This window comes from Crotalus tigris, unplaced genomic scaffold, assembly GCF_016545835.1.
Source record: "Crotalus tigris isolate CLP2741 ecotype Arizona unplaced genomic scaffold, ASM1654583v1 scf7180000017625.6296891, whole genome shotgun sequence".
NCBI classification, from domain to species: domain Eukaryota; kingdom Metazoa; phylum Chordata; class Lepidosauria; order Squamata; family Viperidae; genus Crotalus; species Crotalus tigris.
The window spans coordinates 2,535,165-2,548,100 of NW_024096520.1; the positions used below are offsets into that span (position 1 = coordinate 2,535,165).

Genomic DNA, 12,936 nt, shown 5'->3' on the forward strand with positions numbered 1-12,936 from the left:
AGAGTCTACATCATCTCAGTAACTGGCTCACATCTGTCAGTTGGGAAAAAATTTTTTTCCTGGATTGTCTTCAGTCCTCTGGCTATCCATTGGAGAAGAGGACAGACAAATACACCTCTAGTGAGCTCAGTGTGAGACGTATTAACTTTTTCTTGGCAATTGCTTGAATCCAATTATCAATCTAATGGAAAACTTGTTGCAGTATTTACCATCTGCCCTGAGCAGGCTAGGACATGTTGTGCCTTTTTATAGTAATGCTGTGAACATGTGCTGTGAGCTGGACTATGTACTTTTATATTTTATCTTGCTTTGGTGGATGTTTTAGTTTTACACACTGCCCAGAGTCAATGGGCAGCTATAGCAAATTTAAACAAACAAACCTACATCAAAACCCTTTGTTTGCTAGATCTAACAGGGAATCAAACTGAAAGGCAAGGGGGTAGATATCCATTAATTAAAGAAAATCTTTAATGCTATTAGACATTGTCAAAAGGCAAGGGACTCTAGCCCTTAGAACCAGTCATGTGTTGCAACTCCAGAGCTCAGACTGAAATATGGCAGATGGTGACAACACAGTATTTTACTGACAATGTTCAATAAACCAACAGTTGTCAACTAACTATAAACTTAAAATAAAATCTGAAAAAGCTGACTAATTTCCTCTTATGCCCTTAAACTTTTGTTAACACTCCTTGATACTTGGTCTTCTTTTTTTGGTTATTTATTCATAGACTCAAATCAGGTAGGAAGAAAGTTAAGAATAAAGTGAGGCAATAGGTTCTTAAAAATTAAAACTGGCTGGGTTCTACAAAGAAACACTGAAAAGATGAGAAGCTGTACAGTATTGCTTTGATGAGAAATAGTCCATCATCCAGAACAGAAGCTTTACACCTCAGGCTTCAGATAATTCATTTCAAAGAAGGGAATTAGAATACATCCATCAAACTATTTTATCTCACTCTGAATTTACATCACTTTTAATTTAGTAGCTACTCCTACGTTAATCTAATGCAGTCATGTTAGATATCTTTGGAAGATTTAGGTAAAAAATTCAGGGCTGCATTTTTAAGAAACAATTTCTCTATAGTTGTCTTATTAAAAGCATTGAAGTATGCTTGAAAAGGTGCATAAATCTAATCAAATACTTTTTAAAAAAATATCTGTTTTTTGACAAGAGGGTATTTGAGCACGAAGACAATGTGAAGTCAATTTTTACTGGGTAATGCTGCACATTCCTCCTCTGTTGAAAAATCCAGCTGCATAAGAAATTTCAAATATAACTTATGCTACTATCCCATGAATATGGAATAATGTTCACTGAACTCAGTCAGACTAATTTCAAATAAATGTTCTTAGAACTATGCATTAGAATCTGCAATATGATTGCAGATGTTTTCATAAACATGGGATGAGATCCTGGCTTCACTCTTTTGGTTTTGAAGGGTTTTTTTAAAAAAAAAATTGTCCAAATTGCTCAATCTTCAGAAAATGAGACGATTTAAAACACACGGACATAACTGATAGGGAAGAACCAAAATAAAGTGTTTATTATTCTTTCTTCTCTCAGTGAATAAATTAACCAAATTATGCTCATATAAACCATGACAAGAGATGGATGGATGCATAAAAGATTCCTGTACATTTTTTTAAAAAAGGGCTGGGGGGAGGCAGTAGGGAAATAATAAATTAAATTTGAACTACCTAAGTAAAAAAATTTATAGTCACTCAGAGTCACTTGCTTCCAGATGGGCAGTTACAGAAATTGATTGACTGATTGACTGATTGATTGAATGAATATAGTTTAAATTATTTTAATTTCAGTTAAGAGCTTGATCAAAAAAGCATGTCTCCACAGATAATTTAAATGCTCAGACTGGAGGAGTATGAAGAGAGTACATTGCAGACCTCAGGCATCAGTTTGTCAGAAAGCCCTCCCCTACAGAGATTATTCCTGATTGTAGATGCTTCTTCAAAAGAATCTGTTAAGTCCCACACAGTTTGGCAAGACTAAGGAAGCAAGAATTTTATAGACTACAATAAAGTGTCCTTGATGTTTGTCTTGGGATAAATTCTAACTCTCCTTTATATTGAGTTCATTAAGGCAGGGTCTATTTAACTGATCTGAATACTTCTTTCTAGATGTCTTCGGTGGTGGGATTCAAATATGTGAACAACCGGTTCTCTGTGTGGATGCCACTTCCGGAAGTCCATGCTGGGCCTAAGCAACAAAAAATTAGTTACCGGTTCTGCCGAAGTGGTGTGAACCAGCTGAATCCCACCACTGGATGTGTTGCTGCCTGGACTCAATTGTCTTTTATAAGATAAGTTATCGATGGGCTTTTCTTCTATTTCTTGATTATTTATGTCTAATCTCCCTTTCATTTCTCCCTCACCACAATTTCTCACATCATCCTGAATAAAAGTTAGTCATATACAAGACTTAGAAAGACAGCCTTTAAAGATGAATATCAAGACCTTAAGTTGTGCCAAATAAGCATTTGATATCAATATATTTTTCTCTCGTAAAGTCATCATAAGATATTGGACCTGTTTTCAAGGAAGACTCTGTGTTAAGGCCTTGCACTAATCAAGACTATAGCTAATCAAAGTGTTGATAATCAACACCAAAGGCATGAAAAAGTTATAGTAGCTCATTGTGTAATTAATCGAAGGTGTGTCTCTCCAGAACTGCCATCTGTAGTAGCTGAGAATGGAGCAGCCTTCCTAGAGTGCAAACCTGCTCTTTCATGGGGAATGTAATCCTATCAAAAATAGGCTGACGAACAATCCTCAAATCCAGTTTCCCATTACCAACAGAATATATATATTTTTGTCTGGATTCAATTTCAGCTTATTTTCCCTCATCCAGCTTGCTATAAAACTTACCAGCATTTAAGGATTTGTTAGTTAAATAGTAAATAGTTAATTAGTTAATAACCTTGAAGTTGACAATACTGGTCAAAATGATCTGGTCTTATTAAAGTAACAGAATGACATTGACCAGAGACAAATGCATTGTCCCTGGCTTGATAAAATTTATGGGAAAAATATTGAACAGGATTATCACAAATATTTCCTTTTTATGAAAGGTAAATTAAAATGTTAATTCTTCAACAGAAATAAAGTTTTCAAAATATTTCCACTAAGTTCAGCATTTCTTATTAGTTTCTTCTGCCACTGAATTCTATTTATAATTGCTTTAAGAATATTTAAATCCACTTTTTTTAAAAAAAAAAAAAATCCAAGATATGCATTCAGTTGCATTCAGCTTTATTTTTTGTTATCATCAAGAATCCAGTATTACCTGATCATGTGACCCCAAAGGTCCTACTACTGGTCATACTACGTTTGTTTCTTTGACTAAGTCTTCTCTGTTAATTAGGATCAAACCAAGAATAATTGATCTCCTTTTGCTTTTTCTATCTCTGAAAAAAAAAGCTGTTAGAAAGACAGGTCACAGATTTCCTGGAAGGACCATGCTGAAAATATTCTCAAAGTTGAAGTTCCTCACCTCTACTGCATTATTCGTCCATTTAAAAATCTTAGGTATTAACTGACAAGGGTATATTAAATGTGATAAACATTTTTTTCTGTTCTAGATATTTCCATCAATTTATATATACCTTTCTCAAGCCATAAATTACCATTTTTCATCCTTATTATTCATCTGAAAGTATTCTCAGTTCTTTTGAATTGTCACTTGGTACTGCTCATTCCCTTTCCGCAATAGAATATTGAATGTCTAAGGGCATTAACATCAATTTATGTAACAACAATTCAAGTTACTACACATCTTTTTCTATCTTTCTTGATATCTTGGTTCATTTTATTTTGACTGCAGCTGTAGACTGAACACATTCCACAAATGAGGCTCCAATCTAAGCAGTTAGAGGTTAATTTATAACAACCCACTCTTATACATGGGTAGTTCAATATTTCCCTTCCAACATTCATTATATTACATTTGTCAGCATTGATTCTAAACTGACATGGTGCTGCCAGATTGCTTGGCTTTATTAGTTCCTTTGGCACTACATCAAATTTCCTGAATAATTTGTATTGTCTACCAATTTGCTAGTAAACAAGTATAGGAGACAGCAGTAACAACCAGTTGTTAAGCATCAGCTATTCCGAATAGATATTGTGCATTCTTCCCATTGTGTGCATGTTTTACTCTAAGAATATTTTTTGTGGTGCCACTAAGACACATGTTAAGATATTCTCTAAGTGTTAGAGATTCCATTTCTTCACCTCATCCCTTGGACCTTATGTGGTTTCCTCTGAATATATACCATCTGGTGGGATGTTTTTATGTGTGCACTGAAACATACATAGAAGTAAACAATATGATCTGGTAGTCTTAAATGAAGTAGTCACCTTTTTTTCTTCTGTAAATAGTTTATATGGCATTTTCTTTTCTAAATCCAAGTTATATTTTTTCACACATAATTAAGTCTAACCCAGCCATTCCCAAGCCTGAATAAATAGGGAGGCTTGAGGTAAGAACTGGTGACCTTCCTTGTAAAAACCTTGGCTAGAAAATGTTTTTGGAAAGGCTCTCAAATGAATCAGATATGATGAGTAGGATTCCCAGGTCAGATGGTATTTAGCAAGTTATCAGGGGACAGCAAGGACCTGCAGTGAATAGTTAAGGCCTTAATGATATGCCTTGGGCAAATGCAGCAAGAATCCCAGCTGCTAATGCAGCCATTGTTGAAACAAAAGATCTGTGCTATACAGCGATACTTGGATATATGGACTGTCCAAGGAATGAACCAGGGTAAATTAGATATTATCAAATGGGAGATGGCCAGGTTGAAAATCAAGATCTTTGGAGTCAATGAGCTACGCTGGGTAGATAATGGCTGTTTTCAGTCTGAGGAATTCACTATTACTTGGGACATGACACCAGGGAAATGAATGGAGTGGCATTTGCCCAAGCAGTGGAAAGCTTCTTGTAAGTTAATGAACCCATTATGACCATCTGTATCTGTACCAATCCCTTAAAATCTCAGTAGTCCAAGTCTATACCCCAATGACTAATGGAATGGAACTTGAAACAGAGGGTTTCTATGTCAGCATTGAAAAAAACTCTGGAACAAGTGCCCAAAAAAGACATTGCTGACATACTGGGTGATTCAATGCAAATGCTGGCAGTCAAGCAGCAAGAGGTATCACTAGCAGCTTTGGACTTGGTGAGAGGGATGATGCAGGCAATTGTTTGGTTCAACTTTGACATGAATATCATTTTCCTATCAGGAATTCCTGGTTCAAATAGCCTAAGCATTTGGACCCACCAAATAAACTGTTCTGTAATCAGACTGACTATGTCCTATCCAGCCATTGATCATCCACTTCAGTCCTCACTGAACTGCTGACGGCCTGATGAACTGTGGCAAGAAATTCAATCTACCATAATTAAAACAATGATGGAACACATGCCATACAAGAAAGCAGATACAAGGTGCAAATGGTTCTCAGATGAAATCATCAGAAAGCAAAGAAAATCAGTCAAAGTAGTACACAAACTCAAGAAGCCAAGAGACTGAATGTGGATTTCCAAAGAACAGCAAGGAAAGATCACAAAGTTTATTGGGGCTAGCATTGCAAACAGCTAGAAAAGTACTGCATGAAGAGTCACACCAGGAATACATTTGTGCAAATCAGAAGGATTCCAACAGCATTTATTGCTTGTAAAAGCATCATCAAAAACAAGCATGAGAAAGAACTTTTTGACCAACAAGGTGAGAGAATGTAGAGAAGAGCTGTATGCCAGCAGCAAAGAGGCCCAATCTCTGAAGGATGATGAGGAAAAGGAAGCAGAAATAGAATCAGTCATCCTTCAGGAAGTAGTTATGTGGGCAATGAGCCAACTGCCAAACAACAATGCCTGAGGGGTAGATATCTACCCCTGGAGAATTGCTGAGGCCTATACCCCCCCAACCATCAGAAACTCATGCCAGAAATTTTTGAAAATGAACTCATGGCCACAGGACTGGAAATGATCAATGTCAAAAAATGGCTCCTCCCAAGGATTGCTCCAATTATTGCATTATTGTCCTCATTCCTCATACTAGCAAGATTCTCCTTAAGATCATACAATAATATCTGGTGAGAATTACTCAATGTTCAAACTTTCTTTAGAAGTGGTCAGAATACTTGTGACCATATTGGAAATTCCCACTGAATCATAGAAAAATCTCAAGAATATCAAAAAAACATCTACAATTGCTCTATTGACTATAAGAAAGCCTCTGACTGGGTTGATCATAACAAGCTGTGGAGAGCCTAATAGACCTGGGGATCTCAACACTTCTGGTCAAGTTGGTACAGCTGCTATTCACAAATCAAGAAGCCATTGTGCAAATACCACATAGAGACATTGATTGTTTTAAGACAGAGAAAGGAGTGCAGCAAAACTGCATTCTTTAAACTTTCTTATTCAACCTGTCGGCCGAAGACATTGTGAGGAAGCTGCAGCTTGAAGAATAAAAAATCAGAGTAAAGATTGGAAGAAGGAATACCATGCTGATGACACAACTTTCTGAATGAAAATGTCAAAATAACAATGGTGTTCACTTGACAGTGAAGAGATCAAATGCACACAAGGAGTCATTTTGCTAGGAGCACAAATTGATCAATGCAGTAATTACAGTCCAGAAATAAAAGTATTGAATTGCACTGGATCACACAGCAATGATGAGCATGAATTGAGTATAGAAAAGCAACACCCACCAATCTGACAATGAAGGGCACTATCATATTTCCTATAGTTATCTGTGGTTGCGAAAGTTGGACCATCAAAAAGCTAGACAGGAGGAAAAATTGACTTGTTTAACCTGTAGTATTACAGAAGCCTTCTAAACATTCCTTGGACAACAAAGGTGAAAAACAAGCAAGGGCTGGAGCATATAAAACTAATATTATTGCTAGAAGACAAAATCACAACATCCCACCTTATTTCAGACATGTTATGCAATCATAGGAAAAAGGCAATTATGCTCTGAATGACCAGTAGTAAAAGGAAACAAGATCATCAAAACCCACAATGGCTAGACACCATCAACACTGACACCAGACAGAGCATAAAAGAACAGAGAACAACAACTATATATGATTGGAAAATGTGGAGATGATCCAAAAAAATCTTTTGAGAAATGGACATGATAGAACAGATATCATCATCATCATCATCATCAATCAAGGTCTATAATCCTCTTCTGTCATTCTAAGAATGCTATAGAAATCTACTAATTGTTTTTCAATATAAATACTTTCTGTTGTGCCATTCTTTATCTAGTCTTTCTTTATAAACATATAACATTATTTAGATTAAAAAAATCAGTTTAATCAACCACACTCTGTTCTGTAACACTGATCCATCTCCCCATAAGAAAGATCTGAGAACAATAGCAGCTTTCTCTTTGTGAGTATCCCCATCAATTGATACGGAGAAGAATGTACTTCTGATCCTAGAAATAATTAAATGTCATCATGATTAATAGCCATTGATAACTTTAACCTGTAAAGATAAAGTTTATCAAAGTTTCTAAAATCCTTCACATTGATAGTCATTGGTATAACCCGAAAAAGTGAATTTTTGTATAATTTATTATACACTACACAAAATGTCTGCCTTGAATCTCCCACGATTCTGCTTCATTATATTATTCTATGTTTTATTAGCTCCCTGCCTCCCTTCTTCCCATTCTCTCTCTCTCTCTCTCTCTCTCTCTCTGTGTGTGTGTGTGTGTGTGTATGCACACACACACACACACACACACGGATGAATGAAATAGCTGAATATATCATCTTACTCAGTTTATTAGGGATGAGAGAATAAGAAAGACTGCATTAATATCAGATTGCTGACTTTCTTTTGTCTCTGCTCTAATAAACTAAGTTTATATCAATGAGATGGGAATTGGAATGTACAATAAAATGTAGCACAAAGCACAGATGGCAGAGTCATTGTGGATGTATCTGTCAAGAATATATAAACCCTGTTCTCTTCTTACTCCTCTTGCAGACATACTTACTTGCCCTTCATGGGCTTTCTATATATGCTACCCCACCCCCACCCCTGCAAAAAATATGAATGAATTAGTGCTTATAATTGGACAGATGAACAAATATGGAAAAGATGGGTATGAAAGTCATAATTTTCTGAACTGTTTCAAAAACAATAGGACGAGTCAGGACCTTATTTAACTATTATAGTTTTCATTTTTGTCCCAATCTTGACATTCTCATCTAGGATACAAGCTGTCATTATAACTTTTCCAAAGTTTCAATATATAAATACAAAATAAAATTTACACAGTGTCATGGTTCCGATAGATGAAACCAATTAAAATAACTTCAAGGCAAGGATTTCTTCCTTAAAGAACATTTTATTCAGTAAACAAAGTATCGGCACTTACATAGTTGAACCCAAGACTGAGATTCCCTCCCCCCAAATACAAAGTAACAGGTTGCATTTCCCACCCCACAAAAGCTGTCATAAATCACATTCTCCAATTAGCACAAAACATGGGCTTTTCTCTCCGGCTTCTTAGCCCACCAAAACCTTATCAGACAATGTCCTTGAGTTCCCACACTTCTACATTGTAAAACCTCAAGCATTTACCCCATTCCTCCCTTCTGCATCTGAACTCTAGAAGAACAGAAAAGGCATGTTAAAAGCAAAAGTAAAATGGCTGCTGATTCTCAGTGGTCAAAGCATTGGTCTTGCCCCCATCTTTGAAGCATCTGAGACCACACTTTCAATTGGTGCAATGGCCTGCATTCCATCTGCCAATGTAACAGCTGTGGCTGTGGTTGTGGTGACAGGGTTCTCCTCCTTTTCCATATTGGGATCTTCCCCGAGTCTTTGTCAGCCTCCCTATTACTTTGGGTAGGTGACTGGAACTCAGGACCCCGCAATTTTAAAGAAAAAGGAGTCTTGGGTTAATTTAATGGTTCCAATAGATGAAACCAATTAAAAGAACTTCAAGGCAAGGATTTCTTCCTTAAAGAACATTTTATTAAGTAAACAAAGTATCGGCACTTACATAGTTGAACCCAAGATTGAAATTCCCTCCCCCCAGATACAAAGTAACAGGTTGCATTTCCCACCCCACAAAAGCTGTCATAAATCACATTCTCCAATTAGCGCAAAACATGGGCTTTTCTCTCAGGCTCCTCAGCCCACCAAACTCCTTGAGTTCCCACACTTTTACATTGTAATGCCTAGCTAAACCCTCAGGCATTTACCCCATTCCCCCCTTCTGCATCTGAACTCTAGAAGAACAAAAAAGGCACGTTAAAAGCAAAAGTAAAATGGCTGCTGATTCTCAGTGGTCAGAACATTGACATCCATTATCACAGCGTTGACACACAGGTGTATTGATATGTTGTGTGCATATATTTGGTTCATCTTCAGTGGGCTAACACCCCCCCCCCCTTTTTGGTTTTGCTTGCAACAATGAGAAGGGCATGAGAAGAAAGCAAGAATTTGTGTAAGCTGAAATGGAGTAACATCATAACAACATTTGCTACAATTCAGAGAGCTTGGAGAGGCAACTTGAACTCAATCATTATGTAATCTGACCTCTATCCAAACCCAACATCAAGGCCAAAGATAACAGGAGCAGTAAAATCCTGGAGTTACATGGATCATCTTACTTTGGATAAATAAAAACTCTTTCAGTCCTTCAAGTGAGAATAACACCTAAATATCTTAGTTTAAAGAAAAAGTTGCTTATTTACTCCTTCTATGGCTCCAAATCTACTATCTACAGCACCTGCACAAGAACTCTCAGTCAGAATTAACACACTGGGAAGCACAACCGTAACAAGCAACAGTGGCATGGAAGAAAGAAACACAAAATAAAATGCACCACACATGCTAATATAATGCTAAAGATAGTGGTAAAATACTTTTGTAGTTAGCTTTGTCAACCAACCACTAACTTTCATTCATAACAAGACACGTAGCTCAGTTTCTGCAGAGAGCAGGTGTGAAAATTGATGCAGCAATTCTAAAGCAAAATCCAAGCCATTTGTTTCAAATTTTGGAAAGACCAACGGTGATAAGATTGTTTTTCTAAAGTCTGCCATTAATAGTCCAAACAATTTCAAATAAGCACCTGGGGAAAAAAAAATCTATATGGCATATTGTTCTTAGTGAGTAGAAATCTCTTCTTTCATCTGTACCATACAGTATACTTTAATGAAATTGGGTGAATTACTTAGTTTCTAAATTAAATAGTGTTGCTATTTTTTTTCAGAATATGGCAATATTTACATTATAACATGAAGATATTCACAACATAATACCTTTCATTTTCTTGGAGCAGCTCACCTCCCTTTTTCCAAATAGTTGTCGCTTTAGGGGAAGCTTTTGGTTTGCACTCAAAATGAGCTGTGCTGCCCTTTAGAAGCTGAATCAATTTCTTCACTGGGCTTTTAGAAAAGTCAGGAGCAGAAGCTAGCAGCAGAAGAAACACATTAACTATGAAACACAACTTCTCCAGCATGTCCTCAGTGAGTTCCACAATTCATGTTATTTTTTTTTTCTTTTTCTTTAACCATTGAAGAATATGAAATTCCCATTCTAGTTCAGCCAAAATAGCACTGAAACAGAAATTGTACATTAAGATGCCACTGAATTAAGCTGGGATTAAGCAAAGGCTTTATTTTCAGTTCACTGATTGTAAGACTCCAAAGACCTACATTTTCCAGCATTTGTCTTTTTACAGCGGCCAATTTCTTTCTTGCTGTGACTTTCCAACAATTGGTATTGACTTGTTACCCATTTGTCTGGCTGAATTCACAATATTTAATACAATGTGATATTAAAACATTGCATTAGTGGTAACAATATGTCCCAAATGCTTCCTTTGCTTCCAGTGAGTCTCTGCCTAGCTTTATTTTTATAAATGCAGGTTGCTGTCGTGCTGTAAAAGAAAGCAAAGACATTTCACATCATATTTATGTGCAGCAATGTCTTTGTATTCTATGAAAATCCTGATGAGATGGTACAAAGAAACTTGAAAAATTATCTTATGTTGTGGTAAATAAGCATTTTGTTACTGGGCATGATCGCCCTACCAGTCATTTTGTCTCATGGCAGGCATTAAGTACAACCACCATTTTGTGAAAGTACTGCTGTCCCTCCCCCAATAAATCAGCCAATGTTCCTTGTTTTGACATAGGAAGATGGAAAGAGATATCCTATAGTGATTTGGCAGTAGTTTTAGAAGTAGTCATGAAAAAGGCATTAACTGAGTTGAATCAAACTCAAGTCAGAGTTCAAGTCTCAATCATAGAATTTTATTTCAAGAAGATATTACTAAGTTGTGCTAATGAGGAAGCATTACCACATTTTCTCATTACCACATTTTCTGATAACATGTTTTTCTATACATCACTAAAAGCTGTTTTGCTATGTTTGGAAACCGGTTTTTAAAAATATACAGAGGAAGAACAAATGCAAGATTAGATTAGAGCTCTTCCATAAATTGATTTTTTAGGAATTATAACAAAATTGCAGTTTAATAATTTATTGTGAAGACTGTCCTGGAGATAGAAGAAGAGTAACAAGATGCTACTCAGTCTCAGGAGACGGCTTGCTGATATCTTTGACTTTAGGGAAGGAGACAGGGAGAAGATGGAAGATTTAAGGGAGAGAAAGAGAAGAGAAATCATGGATTGTTTTTCTTTCCATGCTCTGTTTAAAATATTAAAAGGGCTGTGGAAAGTAATGCTAGCAAAAATGCAAAAAGCAACATGTAAATATATTTTCACTGACAAATGTTGTTCAGATTGAGCTTGACTGTAGATAGCTTCACTGAGACACCCATATAACTATTTCTTTCTGGGATTGATATTTCCCAGTCTAGCCAAATCTCTGCTACTTTCTTTCATTAACTAATTCCAGTTCTACTCTGAAATCAGCCACAATTGGGAAGATACTGGCAATTGGCTTCATTGGCTGCTGCAAGACTTTGCCAGAGAGAGTTATAGAATGGGGACATGAAACTTCCATCAAGTGAGTTTCTTCCAACAAGACTTTTATTGAATCACATGGATAGATTGGTTTGTTTATGTCTATCTATATGTTGATGGCATTTCTATGCCAATATAGATCATAAATTCTCTAGAGCTTGCAATAAATCAGTGTAAAATTTTTAAATATATCAAAAATAAAATTCCGATTACAGATGGACAAACTCATGGAAGAAGATTTGCTGATTTCAGGATTGTAAACAAAATAAATAAATAAATAAAGGTCGCATTTTCCTACATAAAAAATGAATTAAGTCTATGTTATAGATAGAATTTAAAACAATTCTTACAAAAGATACTTAGTATCTCATAACTCTTCATAATCCACCAAAGGTGTTACTGTTATAATCTGGTTGAATTCAATGATTTAGGAGTTTTCATTTATTCATTTCAAAATAATATTAGTGTTGGAAACTTTTTCAGCACATTTTGTCCAGTTTTGTTAGATACGTTTTAGCCCGCCTTTCTGCTTAAAAAAAGAACCTACATTCAGTTTAGATGTTTGAAGATGAACATGGTAGAAGAATGATCTCTGGCAGCAGATTGGACAGAATCAAATTATTCCTTAATTTTATTCAAAAATCAGTTTCACCAGCCAATCTAGATTTCAACAATCTGTATAAATTATATTAAGTGTTAACATTGTCAGACTTTGATTTGGGCATCAAAACTGAAAACTGTGCAATCAATGGTCTAATTAACAGCTTTATTCAGATTTGCACTTACATGGTTTCAATCATCTTAACACTATTATTTCAATTAGGAAAAAGAAAAACTGAACACAATGCAGAACTGTAACTTTTACTTTCCATTCTAAATATAAGACATTGCAGAACACAAAATTGCCTCAGATTGCCTGACCAGCTAAAATATTCCACAGTTATC

The 12,936-nt window shown here is 35.8% G+C and overlaps 1 protein-coding gene across 2 annotated transcripts in view; it reads right to left on the reverse strand.

Annotated features, from left to right (window-relative positions):
* The window catches only part of CNTN3 (contactin 3), a 166,557-nt gene that overhangs the window by 44,214 nt on the left and 109,407 nt on the right, over window positions 1–12,936 (reverse strand). For both annotated transcript variants that reach the window (XR_005555540.1, XM_039333617.1), the window contains exon 8: window positions 10,321–10,471. Coding sequence is in view for 1 of the 2 variants with exons in the window: in XM_039333617.1 (XP_039189551.1) it covers window positions 10,321–10,471 (151 nt within the window). In the remaining variant the exon portion in view is untranslated. The remainder of the gene's footprint in view (window positions 1–10,320; window positions 10,472–12,936) is intronic.